This window comes from Dasypus novemcinctus, chromosome 5, assembly GCF_030445035.2.
Source record: "Dasypus novemcinctus isolate mDasNov1 chromosome 5, mDasNov1.1.hap2, whole genome shotgun sequence".
Lineage (NCBI taxonomy): Eukaryota > Metazoa > Chordata > Mammalia > Cingulata > Dasypodidae > Dasypus > Dasypus novemcinctus.
The window spans coordinates 158,639,767-158,661,905 of record NC_080677.1 but is presented as its reverse complement, the minus strand read 5'-3'; the positions used below and the strand labels follow the sequence as shown (position 1 = coordinate 158,661,905).

At 45.7% G+C, this 22,139-nt stretch overlaps 1 protein-coding gene across 2 annotated transcripts in view; it reads left to right on the top strand.

Annotated features, from left to right (window-relative positions):
- GAD2 (glutamate decarboxylase 2) overlaps positions 1-11,660 on the top strand; it is a 64,455-nt gene extending 52,795 nt beyond the window's left edge. For both annotated transcript variants that reach the window (XM_004470781.4, XM_058297803.2), the window contains exons 14-16: positions 1,636-1,743; positions 2,408-2,497; positions 8,005-11,660. In XM_004470781.4, the coding sequence (XP_004470838.1) occupies positions 1,636-1,743; positions 2,408-2,497; positions 8,005-8,178 (372 nt within the window). In that variant the 3' untranslated portion in view covers positions 8,179-11,660. The remainder of the gene's footprint in view (positions 1-1,635; positions 1,744-2,407; positions 2,498-8,004) is intronic.
- Positions 11,661-22,139: the final 10,479 nt, after the last annotated feature.

Here is a 22,139-nt window from a genome sequence, read left to right as displayed (position 1 = left end):
CCAACTCATCTAAAGGATCCGGTTTGGGGAAGAACAATTCATTTCCTCGTTCCCTCCCACCTATGGTCTATTCTAAGTGACCCCACCTGCCAGGCCTGCCCAAAGCAATCCTCATTATCTTGCACCCAAGACTCATGGAACATCCAAGCATCAGCCCAGGCCTCGCCTGGGGTTGTCAGAAACCAGCTGGCCCCCTGGAGCCAATCAGCGGGGGCAGCAGGCTCTAAAGCACTGAATTTCTGAATCCATCAGCTTTCCTGAAAGCACCTGCTCCTTTTTCTTTTTTTAAGACTTATTTTTATTTATTTCTCTCCCCTTCCCCCCACTGTCTGCTCTGTGTCCATTCCCTGTGTGTTCTTCTGCATCCACTTGCATTGTCAGTCACACGGGAATCTGGGTCTCTTTTTGTTGCATCATTTTGCTGCTTCAGTTCTCCGTGTGTGTGGCACCACTCCTGGGCAGGCTGTGCTTTTTTCACGTGGGGCAGCTCTCCTTCCAGGGTACACTCCTTGCACATGGGGCATCCCTATGCAAGGACGCCCCTGCATAGCACAGCACTCCTTGCTGTGTAGCAGCACTGTGCATGGGCCAGCTCCACACAGGTCAGGAGGCCCTGGGTATTGAACCCTGTACCTCCATATGGTAGGCAGACACTCTATCAGTTGAGCCACATCCGCTTCCCAGCACCTGCTCTTAAACATGTGTCAGAGGTTAAAAGTCACTGGCTCTGTCCTGCTTTAGCTGAGATGATGAGTCCAGGTGAGTCCAGGAGAGCAGAACCACTTTGTCTCCATTGCAATCGCTTCCTCTGGTTTCTGGGTTGGATTAGCTCATAGGCCAGTTCTGAGGGCTCCTGGGGTGAGCATTACCTGATGGCCTAAGCTTTCCATTAGCACTGCTGGCCGTAGCAGGAAAGCCATTTTGAAAAGTAATTCCCCGGTGGGTCCTGACTGCAATTAAACAGCTCCAGTCCAAGGCTGTTCTGCTGTTTTTTGTAAGTCCAGAGCCAGGGTTTCTAAAGTTGGAGACTAACAACCTCTTTGATGTTCACCCATTACAAACCTGTGAGTCATCTGTCCACAAAGGAGCACTCTCATGAGCTCCGCGGAATGGCAGGCCACCCCGAGAAAAGCACCGGCAGGCTCCCTAAGGGTCATTCATTCGTTCCGTCGTTCCTTCTGCAAACGTTCATTGAGCACTCTGTTCTGTAAGAGGCAAGCATTGGCCAACGAAGATGGGCTGTGGGGGTGGGAAATTGACATGATGGGTGGGGAAGGGTCACCAAGGATGCTCCTTCTCGCAGGAAGGGAATCGCCCAGCCTGCCCGCTGGTAATGACTTCCATGATTGCCCATGAAAGGCGGAGGCAAATTTTCCCCTTGAGTAATCAAAATAATTGCCTTGGGAATGGAGGCTCGGGAAGCAGAGGTGCCACCAAGTAGTAATGAAATGGACAGGAACAAAAGCCCCTGAGGGGGAGAGCATGACAGGGGGAAATCCTAGCCAGGAAAGCCGCTAGAAACTCCAGCTGGGGTGGGGACAGGGCCACAGCAGGGCTGAGACAAAATGGCAGGGGGATCATTGCCCAACCCCCCTTCCCAGCCCACCTCACAGGCTTTGTTCTTCTCTTACTTAGGGGACGACTGGGTTTGAAGCACAGATTGATAAGTGTTTGGAACTGGCCGAGTACTTATACAATATCATAAAAAACCGAGAAGGATATGAAATGGTATTTGATGGAAAGGTATGTGCCCTGATTTCTACCATCCCAAAAGTTTACTCAATTCCAATTCTTTTTTAAAAATTAATTAATTTTTATTTTTATTTAAGAAGCTTTAGATTACATAAAAAATATAGGGGATTCTCATTTGCTCCCCCGTCCCCCTCCCACACTTCCCCACATTAACAATGTCTTTCGTTAGTGTGGTACATCTGCTGCAATTGAGGAACAATTGCAACTAATCATGGATTATAACTGACGTAATAGCTTACACTCAGTCCTGCACAATTTTGTAGGTTATGACAAAATATATAATGGCCTGTATCTGTCATTGCAATGTCATGCAGGACAATTCCAATGTCCCCAAAATGCCCCCATATTAAACCTATTCTTCCCTCTCCCTACTTTCAGTTCTTATCATTGCTACTTTTCAGGTGTAAATGATGTGCTTCCTGGGTAGGTGGGACAATTACAAAGGTCAAAACAAGGTAGCTTTTCGGGGCGCTGGAGCAAAAATCAAATACAATAATGATGGTACAAGGTGAAAGTCAGGCACCCCGAAGGCAATTACTGATTTGAAAATAGGAATTGTATTCCGAATCTGCCAAGTAAATAGATTTCAAATGTCCTTGGGATTTTCAAAATTGCCAGTGCGGGCTATCTGTGAGTCTCACTTCCATCTCTGTAGCCCCAGCACACCAACGTCTGCTTCTGGTATGTGCCGCCGAGTTTGCGGACCCTGGAGGACAACGAAGAAAGAATGAGTCGCCTCTCAAAGGTAAGCGACACAAGACCCTTCCGTCTGTGCACCGGGTGTCTGGTGGGCTTTTCCCACGATACGGCCCGGGGTGGGGCGGTCAGATGGTGCAGCGGCCCCTTTCCCTTCCGTGGGCTTTTGCAGAGCCAGGAGGTCCAGGACCAGTATATCAGAACTTACAGCAACCCCATTTGCTCTGCCACTTTCTGAGAGCGGGTTGATGATGCCTTAAAATCAATAATTAGGTGATAACCTTGACCAGCATCACAGAGCTGCAAGAATGGTTACCAGAGTTGCCTCATTCCCCAAGGGAAGCTGGTGCTCAGTCACAAGCACAGAAGGGAGCCGTAGAGGCTTCGGATGCCCAAAACAGGTTTCTAATCAGGAGCATGGCTGGGGCAGACTCTGTTGAGGTCTTTAAATGGAGACTTCCAATTAGCGCTGGAGGTTTGCAACCCAGGCTGCTCAGCAGAAGCATCCCTGACTTTTTTAAAAAGTACTGGTGACCAGATCATAACCCTGGAGAATTTAATTCATGTGTTTTGGGAGGGGTCGGCAAATTGTTCTGAAAGTTCTCCAGGGGACTCCAGTGCAAAGCCAAGGTTGAAAACCACTGATGTAGAAAAACAAATAGGAGGAAGCGTCTAGAACTGGGATCCATGGGGACAGCTATTTGGGGTATTTGCAGTCTTAGTGAAGATGGTTCATTCCAGAAAACCCAGCTCAAGAGATGGGAGGGAACATGCAGAGGATAATGGGTACGGGCAAAAAATGGGTCTGCTAGCATTTGAGAGGCGAGGAATTCATATTTTTCCAGGAAATTTTGTGATGTGTAAATTATCTTAACAGTGACTTTTTCTGTAGTAAGTTAGTTAGAAATTAGTCATTACCATTTTTAATGTCTTTTACATCTTTCGTGAACCCACTGACCCAACAGAGAATCCACTGAGTAGTTTAACTAATTTCATTTGTTGAGTCCATTTTTTTTCACTGTGCAAAGGAGTTGGTGCAAATGGGAATATGGAACTGAAAGGATTTCTTTTTGTAATTTTCTAAGCAAATGTCAACTCTGAAGTTCTCTCAGAGATCTCTCCAAATGCCTCTTAGATTTTAGCACATCATATAACCTGAGATGTCGATGGAGATTATTTCCTGGGGATAGCTATCAAAATAATAGTAAACTGTTTTTATACCATTGACAAAGTAAAGCCTTTAAAGTGTTATTTCCAGTGACTGGAAAATCTTCACACACATACATGCACACACAATCCCAGAAGGAAAAGAGCTGGGTCAAAATAAATCGTCTGTGCTGTTGAATATGGGAGTCATAGCTATATAAATTTAAATTGAGTAAACTGAAACTTGAGTTCTTCTTCCCATGTCAAGTGCTCAGTAGCCACTTGTGGCTTGTGGCTAGGTGTCAGGCAGGCAGAGACACATACTCCCATCATCGCCTGAAGTTCCATTCTTCAGCACTAACATAGAACCAAAATGGGGGAAAAGATGTGCAGAGTGTGGGAAACGAGAACAAAAGTTAAATTCAGGACTGGACAAGGCAGAGGAATTTCTCTGTGTACCCTTTCCTGGTACATGGCTTCGCACACACAAGGTGCTTAAAAAATGTTTTCTAGTGAACTTATCTTTTGCATATTCCAGAAAAGTGAAGAGAAACAACATTTAGGAAACCATAAGAGGGCCATAGGCCTTCCCCCACATTGCACTGGTTTAGAGACCGAGATCTACATAAGAAATGGTTGTTAAAACGAGCATGATCAAATCTTCAGGAGGGTGTGAATCCACTGGTGGAGTTGCCTAGCGCCCAAGAACTGAGCGTGCATGTGGCACCTCATCCCTGAGACAAAGTCAGTGAGACAAAGTCAATGAAGAAGTCAGTGAAGAAGTCAAAGTCAATGAAGAAGTCAATGAAGAAGTCAAATTCAATGAAGAAGTCAATGAAGAAGTCAAAGTCAATGAAGAAGGACCAGGGTCCTGTGTACAAATCTGAGAGGCAGGCAGAGGGCAGCAAGTGGGTGCCAGGCAGAAGCTTATCAGACTAGAGTCAACAGACAGTCATCTTCTTCTTCTTTATACTTGGCCATTAGCTGCAGCTCTTCCATCAGCTTTTGTAGTCCTTTCCTGACTTTAATAAGGTCAATAGTGGATTTAACCAGAAATCGGGAAAGATGTAGTTGGGCCTCATATTTAAGATGACTCTTTTAAAGTCTATGATGTTCAGTGTAGTGGAGATTTTAATGGGTGCAATATTATCATTTAAATGTCTTATTTATGGTTATTCTTCTGTTCTCTTTCTCAGAAGTTTCTCTCAGCCTTCAGAGATTTAAAAACCAAAAGTGTTTCTAATGGTGAAAGCATGCATCCCTGTGATATCTTGTAAGATTATTTCATACTTTAACCTGCTTTAACCTTAGCCCTCTTTGCTGGGAATAAAATGTGGATTCATGTTGTAGAATGGTTCCCTGATTCTTGTTTTTTATAGGATTGAGAAAGCTAATGGCACAAGAGAGAAAGCAATACCCTAAATTAAACTCGTAAGGTAGTATCTTAGTTTGCCAGAGCTGCAGTGACAAATACCATACAGTGGGTTGGCTTCAAGGACAGGAACTTATGGTCTCACGATTTTGGAGGCTGGAAGTCCAATGTCAGGGTACCAGCAGGGCTTTGCTTTCTCCCGGCATCTCAAGTGTTTGGGCAATCATCCCTCACATGGCCATCTCTTCCTCCTTTGTCTGCACCTCTGGTTTCTGCTGACTTGTAGCTTCTACCAGTTTCTGGCTTCTGCTCCCATGTCCAGTTTCCTTTGCTTAGAAAGACGTCAGCCATATTGGATTAAGGCCTGCCCTCACTCAGTTTGGCCTCATCTAAACAGAATCTTCAAAGATCTATTCATAAATGAGTCTGCACCTTAACAAATATCTTCAAAGGTCATCTTTACAAATGGGTCCACACCCCCAGGGCCAGGGGTTAGGGCTTGAACTCGGCTTTATGGGGAACAGGATCCAGGCTCAGCAGGCAACCCCACTGAACTCCTCTTGATTAGGCCATGAGGGAATTCTTCAACCGCAGTCCCTTCCTTTCCCAGCTGACTTTCTATATTCAGTAAAACCAAGAATATGACCCCAAAATGCCTAGAAGCAAGTAAAAATTTTATATATTCATCCAAATAGAATCTTATTTTCTTTCCCAGCTTGCAATTAGTGATTATGCAATTAAGTAGATGCCCCATGCTCTTGTTCATTTTACTTCATTGGCACTTTCTGGAAGCAACCAAAAGTCATTAGTATTTAGATAGCTGTGGTTTTTGCCAACTCAGCTAACTTGAGGAACTGGGAGAATTCAATATCATTTTATGCCCAAATCTGTTCAGGATGATGGCTAATAACATCAGTCTTCTGGCTCTTGATTAGATTTATCTGAAAGGTTAGGGACTGTTGTCCTCCAATAATTAGTGCCATTCCTATGTGTTTTTGCTTGGATTGCCCATGATAATTAAATGAGAGTTAAATTCAGTGAGTAAAGCATTGTTATTATTTTACCAGTTTTAAAGAGCCAACATGATTTGTTGCACAAGCAAAACCAAGAAATAGTTATGAGTCCTGTCAATTCTTAAATTCCTGCAAACATATTTTCTAATTTAAGTTGTTCTTTCCCAGGACCACATGGACTTGCCTTGCCTCACAATGCAAAGGAATAGATACAGTCCCTATCCTTAGACTAGAATATTCTAATCGATCCATTTTCAGAGCCTAATCCCAGACTTGCGAGATTTAAATTCTTTTTCATATTTACTCCCTGGAGAGAACCTGATGCTCTGCAGACATCCTTAATTCTTTGCATGAAAGAAGAATCACCCCCAAAGAAGCATTCCTCTCTCCACTACCTCCTCCCTAGAGTAAGGAAGGGGCCAGCAGGGACACCAGAACTTACCTAGACTCAGAACATCTCAGGACTGGCATCATCACCTGCACACCTTGGTTTTCAGGTGAGGAAGCTAGTCCACAATGGGAAGTGTTTGGGGAAGTGACTGTGACACCCACCTGCTGGTAGTACCCAGTGACTGCAGCTGATGCAGAACCTTGCTGATGACCTGCTCTGAGGATGAAAGTTCTGAAGATGAAAACTGCATTGTAAACCAGAGATCATTTAGGGGCTAATATTCAGAAGTCACACGTTCATGGAAGCATTCCATTTGGACCTCATTGTCCTTCATTTAAGATGAATGAAACTGGGATGAAAAGGCATGCTGCCTGTTTTCTAATTGACTTACTGTATCTCTGGTGTTTCCCATCCCTGGGTTACAATCAATGAACTTAAGAGAGCAGATGTGTTATTTTTGCAAACTCAAATGGTAACTCTATGTGGAAAGCTCATAGGTAGAGACCTAATTTGAATGTATGCCTCTTCCTTGATGTTACTTTTATTATCAATAAAGATGCCCAAAGCCTTCAATAAGTACCCACATTGCTGGTCAACAAAAGACATAAGAGACATCATGACTTTACAAGGAGCTTACAATTGATAAAATGTCTTTCCTCAATAGGAAAATAGAATGTAGTCAGAATCTATAGGTAAAGATCATGTATCTATAACTTAAAAGAGGAAGGTGCTAACAGATCGGGGAAAGCAGGACAGGCTCATAGAGTTTGTACGACCCGGTAGAGCTGGCAGTGTGCTCTGGATATGAGCTGGAAGAGTACAGAGCACATGTGTAGCCTAGAAGACTGCTGGCACGTGTGAAGGGATAAATATATGTGTGGTACATTCAGGAAATATTGAATGAATCGATCTCGTCGGAGCCAAAGATTCACTCAGGTGAGCAGTGGAAGGCAGGTCTTTAGGCTGAAGCGTTTGGACTTAATTTCACAAACAGTACAAATGACAGAAGCTGTAATTATCAGTCTGGCATAAATGTCTGTGTTACACTTTGGTGTGTCAAATTCTTTGTGGGCTCAGCATTTTCTCCCAGCTGATTCTTTGTGATGATTAAGGAATACCTTTCAAAAATAGCATATAAACTAAGGGAATGTAAAAGGAGAATGAAAAGAAGCTAGAAAACTTTAGGGTCTCAAAAGGTTGCCAAATGTCTCCTCGTCTTTCTGAATCACTTGAATATATTTTATTCCCAACGTTTTTACATTTACAAGGTCATTGCAATGCCACCAAATGTTGAATTGCTAAACCATTTAGCCTTGGAGTCAATACCAGATTCTTCCCATCTTCCCAAAACACTAACAAGAAAGGAAGAGGGTAAGGTGGAAAGCATCTCATGGTGTGAGACCTGCTATCCCACCATTTATTATTCTTCCAATCACATCTTGAATATATTGAACTGGTCTTTTCCTCGCATCCCAAGAAATCTTGGAGGCAATTCCTTCAAGGGAAAACAAATAGGGTTCTGATTTGTTTCGTTAAAAATGACAAAGGCGCTTTGCTGTTGGGTTGTCTGACTAAGGAGAGAGTCCCCTGGAGAAATGGTCACCGTGTTGATCTGATCTGGTCCCTCCCAACAGGTGGCTCCAGTGATTAAAGCCAGAATGATGGAGTACGGGACCACAATGGTCAGCTACCAGCCCTTGGGAGACAAAGTCAACTTCTTCCGCATGGTCATCTCAAACCCCGCAGCAACTCATCAAGACATTGACTTCCTGATTGAAGAAATTGAACGCCTGGGACAAGATTTATAATAACCCAGCTCACGAAGCTGTGTCAGTTCTCTAGGTAGACACTTAAGTTGTCACAAACCGTGCAGATGTATTTGTGGTTTGTTCCAAAGTAAGTCTATTTCTATACTGTGGTGTCAAAGTAGAGTACAGTTTAAAAATCAGAAAACATTGCTCCTTTTAAAAATCCTTTCTTAAGTTTAGAATACCTCTCTAGTAATTAGTGACAAAAGGCTGTGTTCTAATCAATAAGTAAGAGCTTAAAACTGTTATAAATATTTCCCTTACTTTTAATATAGTGTACAAATCAAACTTTATTTTCACTTCAAAGTAGTAGGATCGAATAGTGCCAAATTGCCCCCATGAACTATAAAAGGTTCTTTGGGGTGCAGTGAAAAGAATAAAGTAGCTATAAATGTATGTTGACAAATAAAAATTATTGCCTTTTTCATAGTATTAGGAAAAAAATTTCTAATTTACCTATAGCAACATTTCAAATGTATTTAAATACATATAATTTTACAAAAGGAAAATATATATATTAAAAAGAAATCCTATTTTGTAACATATAGATTTTTATTTTGTATGGGTTATAGAGACTGCAGGGGCAGATATAAAAACTAAACCAGTTTTCTTTTCTTTCTGTTAATGGAGGCACAATAGAACACGTAGCAAAGGTTTTCCAGAACATAGGCCCCCAAAATCTTTGAAAGGTATGATGCCTTCTTTCTATACATGTTATGGCTTATCACTTCTCTAAAGTTAGTATTGCAAAACACACACAAAAAAGACTGCAAGCTCTTTTAAATGGTTGATCAGATCAATTACAGTAGCAATAAGATTCTCTTCCCATTCAAGTTTTCCACCCAGTTTGCCCTTAGCAGACCCACTCATAAAGCTCGGCAAGCCAAGGTTCATCTTGTTTAAATTAGGGTGATCCTCTCTATTCCGCTTTCCAACTTGGTTTGCTTTGAACAGAAGGTTGATGATGGTTCTTGAGGCATCTTCCCAAACAGTATTCTTTTATTAGGTCATTTGGATTAATACAGGAAAATCAAAATGACATCTAATTGGCCAAAACAAAGAGGAATGAAGCACACTCCCAGAATGTGGTGAGCCCAGAAAATTAAACTCAGCCTTGGGAGAAGGTCTCGGTGTGAGAATAACGACCTCTTCCTGGATGCCACGTTGCCACCGTCCTTGAAGGAGTCACTGACTGCCTGGGGAGTCACATATTCCCATCTCCACCTCTGTCTCCCACGAGGCTCCCTGGAATGCCAAATGAGTCATTTATACCCCATGGGCGGTTGTTGTCCTCTCATGAAATGAGCCCCTTCCTGTAGATTTTGAGACATCCTCTTAGACCTTTTATTTATCCATTCTCCCTTCAAGATCCAAAACAACCAGAATACGCAGAGATAATCAGATGCTCAGAACTCAAAGTAATACTTGTGAAAACATCTTTCTTCCCCCAACAAATGTGACGGTGAGACATGAGCCAATAGAAGTTCCCACAGGTATTTCTGGAGTCACAGATGATCTATTGCTAAGAGGAGGACTGTGGATTGGTAGATGCAGACTCCAGATACAAAGTTAGTCTGATGCCTCCCCTGTGTGTGGACCAGTTATTTCTCTAGTCAGAAAGATCACAGGTATACAGGGGAAGGAAGAGGCACCTGTCTTCTGGAGTAGAAATCTCTACACCATAACTGGAGCCAACCATCTGAAGCTCCATGAGTTTGCTCTTACGTTACTGCTCCCACGCTGTACACAGAGGCACCCCGTTAGCCTCACTTGATACGAGCATGGCTTCTGCCCCTTTCTGTGTAGGATGACTAGAAGAAAACTACATGTACCTGAGAAAACCATGAAGGAACAAGCCTCCCCTTCCAGACTTGGTCTAATTGCCAAGCATCCTTTCTCTTCCTAGAAATTGGCTGTTGAGAATAATAAGCAAATAGCTGCCCATCTGTTCAAAGCCTCCAGCTGAGTGGTCTCAACTCAGAGACAGGCACCAGTTTATCAAACCCACTCTCCTGTCCAGAGAAGATGGTGGGAGCCCGTGCCCCGGTCTGTGCTGACCCCTCTCTTCCAGGCTGCGTAGCCCTTATCCCTTGGGATGCAGATCCTGCATCAGAAGCTGCTGCTTTTTAACTTGCTAGTATGACAGAATTTAAAAAGGAGAAATGCATGCTGAGTATGAAATTCCAGCAGAAGATAGATTGTTCCACCCCTCCCCTGCCAGTCCTTCCCGAGTTTTCTGGGAGCTTTGCTCCGTCTTGTGCAGTGAAAACCCAAACAACCATCATTCAGGGAAGGAGACAATAGGTCCCAAGAGTGTAATATATATTCTCTGAAGTTGGTCTGTAACCTGTTCAGAAAAAAAAGGGAGAGGGAAGAAAAGAAAGAAGCGAAGAAGGGAGGAAAGAAGGTGGTTTTGTGCATTAGCCCAAATTCCCAGGGCCAAAAGCCTCTATGTGAGGCCATTCTTTCCGCATTTTAGAAATTTCAGTTTTAGCTTTAACCGGAAATAACATGACCCTTTTCGTTTATCCAGCAATATTGTGTTTATTATTTTAAAATACTTGGGAAAAAAAGTGCAGTACGTCTTTATTTCCTCAGAGACCTAGACATGGTCTTGACGTCACGTTCACGTCCTCAGGATGTGAGAAAACACCAGGAAAGCCCTTGTGTCTGTGGCCGTGTTGCCTTTACCTGTCCATAGCCCTGTCTTGTCGCCTCGGATTGGGGTCGCGCACTTTAGACTTGAGCTGTACAGTGTTGCAAGTCCAAGTCCACGTGTTGCTGTGAAAGCTTGTGCCGCGTAGTAGCGCTATGTCCTTTTCCTGTGGTAGCTGTAGTGAACTTTATATCCTCGCCCGCCGCCGGCGCCCCCCGCTAAGCTGCGCGCCCCGCACCAGCGCTCGTAGACCACCTGCCCTCGGCCGAGCCCCTCCCGAGAAGCCTCCTTGGAGAACTGCGTATTTCCCGGGCACGCACCGGGACCCCTGCTTCGGTGCCTAGAGGGCGCGTCGCCCACTGCCACGGTGCAGGTGCCGACGCTGCGCGGCCTGGGCTGCACCGCAGGTGTGGGTGGGGCCAGGCCAGGCTCAGGTGTGGGTGGGGCCAGGCCACGCTCAGGTGTGGGTGGGGCCAGGCCAGGCTCAGGTGTGGGTGGAGCCAGGCCAGGTGGAAACAGGGGGCCGGAGGGGGAAGCAGGGTGCCTAAAAGGGAGTCATCTTGCACGTGCTCTCGGGTTCTCAGCCGCTAAGCGCAAACACGGTGTATCCATTAGTTGCGTGTGCCAAAATCCTGTTCCCAGTTGGTGTTTCTGGAAGCCTTTCCCCAGCATTCCTTCATTAATAAAGACAGGAAAAAAATCAAATAAAAAAATAACAATCTTGTGGCAACCCGCTTTTCTTACCAAATATGAACTTGTGAGTGATCAAAGTATTTTATCTGTGTTGTCTCTCTGAATCCAAATAAATGTGTACATGTGGACACGCCTTCAGCTCTCGATGCTTATTTCTGACGCGCTGGTGCTGTGGTTTTTGCTTTTCCTGAATTTCCCTAAGAAAAGGCTCAGTGTCCTTCACATCAGACAGCTCAGCTGTCCTCGGGTCTTTGGGGGAAAAAAAGCTCTTCTGCCCTCACCGCCTCCAGTAGCCTCTGGTGGCTATTAGTTTACCACTCTGGTTTCTCCCTCAATCAGATCCAATTTTTAAAAAAAATTTTATTAAGGAAAATTTCACATTCATACAAAAGTAGAAAGAACAGGACGATAAATTCTCATGTACCCTTCATCCAGCCTCAACACTCACCAATTCAGGCTCAACCTTGTTTCATCCATACCTCCACCCTGTTCCCTCCCCAGCCCCAATTATTTTTATATGTCTCTAAAAGATAAGGACTCTTTATTTTTAAACGTGCCCCCAGTACCATTGTCACAGCTAAGACATCATCACAGTATTGCCATAATGATGTTCAGTTAGATTCTCCTAATTGTCAGTTCTTCAGCAAAACCCATGCCCTTGGCCCACAGTGCCCCAGAAGGCTCAGTAGGGCCCCCTCCCCATTGCTCAGGCCAGCCGGGACATGTGCAATTCTGGCACACAACCCGGGCTGTACACACACGGCCTGTGGGTGCTGCTGTGTTGTTTCCATCGTGTCATCTTATTTCTGGATCTCTGTGGGTTGAGTTTTGGGGGTACCATATGTTCAGGGACTTTTCCCCCCAGCTGTCGGGATGAGGGCTGGGCGGTTTGGGCAGGTCGAAAGCTGGAAAGTCATAGGAATTTAACTGGGGGAGATGATCCCTAAGGGATTGAAAGAGATGAGGAGGGGCAGAGAAAAAAGGGAAGGGGCAAGAGCTGCCTTTAGCTAACGCCAGTATTGCTTTAGGGGACCCAATAGACCATAGCCAAAGAAAGAGGGAGCACTTTCCCGTGCCTGCCTCTGTTCACATTCGCTCAGCCTAGGAAGCACTAGAAAGCACTAGAAAGCATTCCTCCTCTCCATGAGGTGCGAGGTGGCCAGGGCGCCCAGCAGGCTCTGGGGAAGATCACCTGCTTCAAATCCCAGCCCGCCTCCCACCAGCTGGCTGAGACGGAGCGCGCTGCGGGACCTCCCCGAGTCTCTATCCCCCCATCCTACGACAGTGACCTTCTTCATGAGGTTTTTCTGTGGATTAACTTGAAAGAGCATCTGTCCCACTCAGTACCCAGTAGGAACACAATAGCGAGGAGGGCATTGCTACGGAATTGTAAGAATCAGCCCATGCCACCTCCTCGGTGCCTCCTTCCTGAACATCCACCTTCCTTTGCAATTACCAGCTACCTCTGCCCTTGGTCAGTCATGCTCATTTGGCATCTGCCCAACAAGTCCAGGCTGCAGATGTCCTCTTTACCATCTTCTGCTGCTCTCCCAAGGTCAGTTGTAAGCAGAAACCACACCCCACCCTTCCCACTCCCTTCCTCCAACACATGCGCCCCTCACGGTGCACATGTCCCACGAGTAGAAAGCCCCCCACCCACACCCATCCCTGGCTCTCCCACCAGTTCACAATGTGATCTTGGGCAAGTCAACTCACGCCTCTTGCCTTCTGTAACCTTGGCGGAGCAAGGAGGGGGTGGACTGGTTGATCCCTAAGGAAGAATTTAGGTGGAAGATAGTTTAAGATTACAGACTTATAAAAGCCTTAATTAATTTAGCTAACCTTTATTGAGGGGCTACCCTGTCAGGTGCTTTCGTGTATTAATACAGCTCCTTCACTTGACAGATGAATACATGGATGCACAGAGAGGTACAATGATTTTCCAAAGTCAGACTGTGAACTCATAGCACAAACAGGTGTTTAGATTCGTTGGCAGGCTCCACCCCTCACCTAGCCACCCTGAGTGGCCCTACCTGCCCCTCCCGTTCTCTCTGCTATCGCTCTCGCCGTGCTCACCGCCCCAGAGCCTTCTGGGAGTCCTGCTTTAGGAGCTTTGCCTTGCAGGGCCTCTGTCCAGAACCCTGCCCGCTCCTCTTCTCAGTGGGGGCTTGGATCCAGGACCATGTCCTCGGGGAGGCCTGCCCAGGCCCCCCCGCCTTCACCATGTCACTGTTTCATTTCCTTCATAGTGATTTTTTTCACCATTTTTCTTCCTATTTCAGAATGCCATAGTGGGAGATGACAGTCCAAACCACTGCCCTCTCCAAAGAAACTGGTGATTAAAATCAGAATTTTCTCAGACTCTGTAATGTCCAAAGTGAGGAAATCCATGCCTCCTGTTCTGCCAACCTGTCCCCTAGAACCACTGAAAGCTTTCCAATGCTGCCCTGCCCTACTCGACTTTCTCTGTTCACCCTTCTCAACTAGAGTTTGAAAATGGCCATTGTAAAATCCTTCACATTTTAAATTGGGCATCTTACACATTGCTTCTATGAATTTAATTTTAAATTTCACTTTGGGCTGGCTAAAAGAACTGCTGCCTGCTTCCATGAGGTGAGCACACCTAGCTCTAAATTCAAACCCAAGGCGACACTCCCTTTAACTCAATTTTTACCATCTCTGACAACTCTGAGGTTCCATTTGTCTTTCCATTAGCAGGCTATTTACCTGCTTATTAAAATACAAACACAAATATAGGTGTGAATACATATATGACATCTGCAGACACATTCACACGTACACTTACATATAGTGATGTAGGGTAAAGTGCACACACATCTTCCTTAATTTATGGACTTAGTCGTCCAACATTGGCTATTTAATTTATTTCAGTTATTGGCACAGAACAGGAGCAAGTGCTCACTGAAAGATCAAGAGCTCAGAACTCAGTTTTCAAGAGAGCTGAAGGAATCACCTCCTGCCCCAAATAAACAGCAATGCCCTAAAAACACACCATGGGTATTTGGTTGGCTAATGGGCATAACTTTTTTTTCATTAATTTTTTTTTATTTTTAAAGAAGTTGTAGGTTACACAAATGTTACATAAAGAAATATATGGGACTCCCATATGCCTCAGTCCCTCACCCTCCCACACTTTCCCACATTAACAACACCTTTCATTAGTATGGTACATTTGTTAAAATTGATGAACATATATCGAAGCATTGCTACAAACCATGGACTACAGTTTACATTACAGTTTACATTCTGTCCCACACAATTTTGAAGGTATGACAAAATACATAATGGCCTGTATCCATCACTGCAATGTCACCCAGGAGAATTCCAGTGTCCTGAAAATGCCCCCTTATTATACCTATTCCTCCCTCTCCCATCCCTCAGAACAACTGGTGGCCACTGCCTTTACATCAATGATAAGAGTTCTTCCATTGCCAGAATAGTAATGTCTACAGTAGAATAATAATAAACTTACTTGAGTCCACTGTTCATTCCCCAATCTTGAGGATTATGGGATGGTGATGCCCACTCTGCCTCTAATCAAGAGGGAGCTTAGATCCCATGGGGCAGATGGATGGAACTGTCTTGCTTGCAGTTGTAGACTTTCTCTGTTCCTTGGGATGGGCACTTTCCATTGTAATCCTTTGTTTATTGTTCTGGGTGAATCCAATGAACTGGAGAATAGGTTTTGCAACTCTGCTGAAATTTAGGGCTTAACTGGCACATGGACAGACCAAAGATTTAAGTCTCTGGGACAAATATTTATCAAGTGAAATGTTATTTATAGGTTAAAATAAAAGGGGGAAGTCTCTAAAGACATCTAGAAACTATAAGCAGGGCAGACAGCTCAGGAATTTGGCACCCTGTCAGTAGGCCTTACTTTGGAATTTATGCTACCCAGGGTAACAGTTAGGCATGACTTTATTTACACCCACAAAGTGGACAGGCTTGGAAAGGAGGAAGGTGGGAGCAGGGTAGCCCAGGATGATAGCAAGCTGCTAGGAAGAACTGCAGGCCACCATCAACCCCCCTAGTCCCCAATCACCTTTTTCCTGTCCTCCCATGCTGAGCTATTCCTGCACCAGTGCTAGCTGAGGAAATTGTAAAATAAAAGCTGCTCAGGAAGGGTAAAGTAGTTACAAAAGGACAATTCAGTGCCATGGAAAGAACAGGTGATTGTAAGAGAGAAAACTTGCTGGGGAGGATGGAGAGGGTGAGCAGAACCAGATCAGGACAATTAAGTGACATAGTCACCTCCCAACAGCCCACTCCCGCTTGCCATATCTACCACCAGAAGAAAACACCACTGATTAGAAGACTGTCTCCATTTTTCCTTCCCCACAAAGCCTGCCTCATTTACCATTAAATAAACACACTGCACTTCCAAGTGTTTAGTCCACATCATCCTGTCCCTTGCTAGCATCTGTACTGCCTGAGATTTGTCTCTGGCTGTCTCTTGTTTGAAAATCGAGTCTTCCCAGTTTTCTTTGAGGGCAGGGACACGTCTTTCAGTCACAGGCATAGAGACGAGAAAGACCTGAGAGATTATCTAGTACAGAGTTTCCCACACCCTGGGCCAGGCAGAATGGAGATGTCTCCAATCTGTGGTAAAATGAGCAGCAAAGAGCAATGAAGAGGTCTTTGTAAAACTCAGTTTACTCAATTTAACGGTCAGTCTCTTGTCTCAGAGTATGTCCTTGTTACTTTCTTGTTGTTCTTAAAAGGTTCTTTCTTTTGTAAAATGACAGTGATGGTATCGTCCTTGAAAAACATAATTTGCCACTCTATTTTGTCCCCCAAATTTTTTTCATTTTAATGGTCTGTGTAATCCATACATCCAAGAACCACTAGTTTCCTCAAATCCTTCTGTCTTCCCACTCCTAACTTCCATTTCAGGGCACTTAATACGATTTTAATAAACGTTACTAAAATTGACTGGAATATTTACAAGTTAAATTGATGGATTGGGGAATATTTTGCATGTTACTAGAAACTACTGATCCACCAAGTCATGTTTTCATTTTCAAATTCACATGCACTTGGACCTCTCTTGGCACTGGACTCCTCAGACCTGATTGCTTGCATTTCGTTGCAGTTTTCCCACACAGGTGCTGTCTTTTACTTCAGTCTAGCTGTGCAAAATAATGACGTTTTCATCTTTTTTTCCAGGCAGCCATTTAATGGCTCAAAACTTACCATCTTTCATGATGATTCAGAAAAAAAAAAACCTCCAAAATTAGTTTTTGATAGATAGATGAGAAGCTGCGTGAAATATCAAAGCAGCTCTTGGCTTCACTCTGGAAGGAGGAGAGTGAGTGATCGGCTGCTTCTGGATGTGAATTCTTCCCGTGCCTGGGTGAGCACACTGGCACTTCCTTTTCCACTTCACTTCCCTAAAGATTCCTTGTCCCTAATTCAGACACATTTGCACATTTGACACCATTTGCCTTTGCATGGGAACTGATGGTTCTCAGCAAAATACATCAAATTGTCCATTTAGGAAAAGCACTTGGTTTAACATCTGTTTTTGTTTACGCAAAGGAAACTGATTTGCCGGGGCTTTCTAACCTCAGCGCTTCCCTTTATTCTTGCAGCTCAGGTTGATTGCTACTAGAAGTTTGAGGTAAGGGAGAAGAAGGAAGATGGGATCAGGAGAGAAACAAAGTTCTTGTTGTTTTAACCTTGTCACCCCAAAAAGAACAGGAGTTTTGTTTTTCCTTCTGACCTTTAAGGGGCTGCGATGATAAAATATTTACAGCACATCCATGTGAGCAATGGGTTCCTTTCCATTGTAAAAACAGTATTATCCCGATGCACGTGGGATTTTTGAAGAGGCTCCTATCCCCACCACCTTCACCTCATATTTTTTTCATGTGTAATAGTAAAGGGATTCCAATTGCCACCCTAACCAGCCCGGCATTTGAATTGCACACCCAGCATTCATAGGTAAGACGAAAAATCAGGTGTTAATTCTGGAAGCCACGGGTTCCCAAGGGCCTCTCTTCTTGTCCTTGACACCTGCTGAAGCACCCTGCCTGGGACTTCCCCGGCCAAGCGAATGCAGCCCGGATTGTGTAGATCCCTCAGGAGTGTTCTAATTCCTAGGGTAGCCCGAAGGGCTGGGATTTGGGTCCTTGGGAACCTCAGCTCCCGCCAGGAGCAGGGGAAGTGGGCGCACCTTCTCACCCTCTAAAGAGGCAGCTGGGATACCAGAGTCAGACTGCCAGCCTCGGCCCCCAGCTCTGCCGTCGACTGGCTTCGTGGCCCTGGGCAGATCTTGCCCTCTCTGAGTGGAGCAGTCCCCTCATCTGTCAGAGGAGGATAAACAGCACCTGCCTGCTAGGGACCTAGTGAGGAGCCAAATGAGCAGAAACACCGCGTCCCTGGGAGGCAGTGAATGTGCAGCAGGGGTTCGTTTAATTTTCATTTTTATTCTGAGCCAGCTGCCCGTAAGGACCAGGCTTTCAATGTAAGACCAGGGCAGCTACTTAAGCTCACCTGGAGAAAACTGTGTCCTCACCTCGTGAAGGTCATGGACAGCAGCGTCACCCTAGAGACGGCCGTTGGATAAGCGTGACTCGTCCTTGAGGAGAGCAGGAGGTGACCAACAGCCTCGGCTCTAAGGGTCACAGGAAGAGACCCAGAAGGGCTGGGCAAGACTGCCGAGGAAAAGAGGAGTTTACTTCTAGGGATGTTTGGAATCCCTTTCCCCAGGGCACACCCTTGCCTCCCATGGGCCCTCCCACTTGAGCTTCAAGAGAATTGCTAATGTGGTGGCTTCCCTAAGGTCTACCAGCTTCCAGAATTCACCTTGGGGTGCACCCTAAACAGCAAGAGCGACTTGTTCTCCCCTTAGCCATTAAGGAGTTTCCAAGGCCTCAAAAACCAAGTAGCGCGGAGTGGCTGTGGCTCAATGGACTGGGTTCCCACCTACCATATGGGAGGCCCTGGGTTTGCATCCTAGTGCCTCCTTGTGAAGGCAGGCTGGCCCGCCAGCTGACAGCCTGTGCCTGCGGAGACCTCACACAGCAAGATGACACAACAAAGGGAGACAAGCAGACACAGAAGAACACGCAGGGAATAGACACAGAGAACAGACGACAAGGCAGCCGCAAGGTGGAGGGGACGAAATAAATAAATAAATAATCTTAAAAAAAAAAAAAGTAGCAAGGGAGCCGACTAGGAAGTGTTGACTTGAAGAGCAGCCCAGCCCCGGGACTGGTCCTTGCCTTCTCGCACGTGTGCAGACGGACACAAGGAAACCAGACAGCCCGCTCCATTTGGAATCCTGGTCTCTACTTCTGGAAAAAATGTCTATGACCCGGACAGCAGTGTCAACACTGAGGCTTCTGGCTGCGGAAAAGTCATTAAAAGCGTATTGCAATTGGTAAGAAAGTGCCTTTCGACAGGAGTTTTAATTTATTTAAATGACAATCACTTCGTAAATTCCAAGAAAATACATTTTCACAGACTTGGGAAAAGGAGAGTTTCAAGGAGTTTCTTTCAATTCAGATTTTAGTCAATCCAAATGAAATCCCGCTGCTGGAGTCTTTTGCCTTCTCTTTTGGGCATTATATATTGGTTTTTGGGTTGTGGGGACTAGGATAGATAGTAAATAACAGGGATTTTCTTTGTGCTCCATTTCCATATAATTGGTTGGGCAAGGTTTACATTCCCTCCGTACTGTGGAAACGCATTCTAGCGGGAAAACCTATTCCTCCTTGGGTGTCTCCGCAGCTGGCTGGGCTGGGCTGGTTTATGTTCAGGGAAGGGCAAATGGTACGATAATTACTTAGCAGCAGAGCTCTGCAGACAGCGTTCTTTCTACATATGTGCTTGTTAAAGTTACAAAGACAAATCGTCCTCTCACTTCACTTTTTCAAAAGGGTGAATGGAATTTCTGGAAAGATGCATACTGGGACAGTAAGGCATGGGTGAGAAATCAAATCCTGACACTGGGTGATGATCTCAGCTCCTGCCATAATGAGCTATAAAATCTTATTGTAAGAGATGATTTAGTCCATGGGTAAATTCATGCATGGAGAACCCACCCTGCTGACCCCTCAATCTAGTAACTATAACAATATTTAGAGAGGGCAGCAGGGCATGAGGGAATGGGCAAAAGCATGGTCTAGTTCTTTTTTTTCCCCAGAGGCACAGTTTTTTCCTTTTTTAATGGTCCATAAAATAGTGGCCTAATTCTTTTGCCTTACACTCACCCTGAATCTAAGACAGCTACTCCAAAATTCTGGAAGCCCTTCAGTACTTCCTGCTCTCAGAGCAAAAGGCCATCACCCCGATACCACCTCACCCCGCCTCTTTATAAATTGCGTGTCTTTTCCTCATCTGTGAAATTGGGTTAGTGACGCTTTTCGCACTGGGTGTGAGAATCCAATGAGATGATCACGTGAGACCCTTGACGGGAGGGAGCTTCCGTTAGCGCCGCCTTCCCCTCTTCGTCCCTGTGATGGCTCTTCCTCCCCAAGGTCTTAGACTCCCTCCTGGCTGGAACGGCTGCTGCCAAACCAACCACATCAACAAGCCCACAATGAATATGATGATTTGATGTTCTCGGTAGTTCTTTATATAAACTGTGTTTTGTTTAAATGAAAGATCAAGAGCAACCATGTGTGGCTAAACGGGTCATGGGCTTGTGCACCCAGGGAGCAGGTTTTATTCCGGGAGCTCATTTAAGAGACCCTCGCTGGATCCTATTTGGACAGGGCCCGCCGGGGGCGGCCCCATAATCACCTGTTATCTGGTGAGCAGCAGGCACCTGAGACAGAGCTCCAGGCTGGCGGATGCCACAGCAGCCGCCTGGGCCACAGGAGATGACCCCCAGGGGCCACGGGAGGCAGGGGCAGGCGAGGGTGGGCGTCCGCATCCCAACCAGGAGTCCGGCTCTTAGGCAGAGCCTCCTTCCCACACAGGGTAGGGGCGCTGCGCTCCCCTCTCTCCCCAGGAGCTCCTGAAGACTCCCTGCCAGCTAAACAACTCCACCGCGCCTTTCCCGTGCCTTTCCCGTTCTGTCTGGTACTGGGGCAGTAATTATCCTGTCCCTGCTGGGGCCAGCCAAGGGAAAAGCACAAAGAGGAAATTAAGGAAATGGAAACGGCCCTTAGTCATTATTTCTTCACGCGTTTAAGGAACACCAGATTTGCTTCAGGCATGGGGGGAAATAATGATGTTCCCCAAAAGTCATGTTCAAGTCCTAACCTCCAAACCAAACAATTAGGATAGGCCCAAATCCAATACGACTAGATCCTTACAATGGGGGATAACTTGGACAGAGTAACAACTGAAGCAGAGAGACAGACGCCATATAACAGAGGCAGAAACTGAGTGCTGTCGTGGATTGTCAGCAAGCGTCCACCCAACCCCTAAAGAATTAAGGGAGAATGGCCCTACTGACTCCTTGGTTTGGGATGTGTAGCCTCCAGAACTGTGGAACAATAAATTCCTGTTGCTTAAGTCAGCTACTCTGAGGTACTTTGTTACAACAGCTCTGGCAAACTAAGACTAAATATATTCATATAAACATATACTTCCAAAGCCCACTGCTCTTCTTTCCAGCCCCTGCCCCGCAGGAGTCATGGCCTAGCCACTGGAAGAGTAAGTTCAGGATGAACAGTGACTCGTTCCAATGCGTTAGCTGCAGGGATACAGAGATGGCACACGATCGTCAAGGAGTCAAGGAGCTCAGCGCAGCAGGAGAGCCATCAGGGGGCAGGTGCAGAGAGCTGTCAGAATCACTGTGGTTCTGGGAAGATGTCTTCACAGGAGCACAGAGAAGGCGGGGTCTTGAGGGATTTTCCGAAAGGACACAAGGGAGAGGCATTCCAGGTCCCATGGAAAGCATGAGAAGGACACGGGAGTCCTCCCCAGAGATCAGTGCTCTGGGAGAAGGCTCTGCTCGCCTCGAGCAGATGGTTTGGGTGAGCCCTTTACTCTGCCCCATAAGGCCGTATGGTCATCAAGAGGGCTAAATGCATACTGTTGACTACCAGGAATTGAAACAAAATCAAGAAGCACAAATGAGAAATGAGACTGGAATGGGAAGAAGTGACTCACTCCCACTTATTTGGGGTGGGGCCACCCAGGTGAGTCCACGGGGGCGAGGGCAGGGGCCCCAGGTAAGCCCTGTGAGAGAAGTACCCCAGCCCCTCCAGTTGGACCCCTGCTTTGGAGGCGCCGACACTGGATCTGTACAAAGAGAACCACACAGAGACGTCCCCAGGGGAAAAGGTTGCTCTCCCAGAAACCCAGTTTTCCTACAGATGGTGATTGTAGCAAGTGCAGCCTTACAGGTAGCTACAGGCCCAGTCATCCTTCAGTGCCATGAGCTTAGAAATGTTCAGCCATATTTAACAGTGCTCCAAGAAAGTAGGAATCTAGTGGAGTAGTTTTCCTGTGCTTGTATCTATTACATTTGGAGGCAATGAATTTTCAGGCACATGCGTGCTTTTCTAGGTTTCTCTCTTAACAGAGCCTTCTCGACAGAGGTACCCTGAACCATACCCAATTGATTCTATCAGTATCACCTCTTCAAATCCACCACTTCCTCTCTATTATCACCACTGTTCACCTTAGTTCT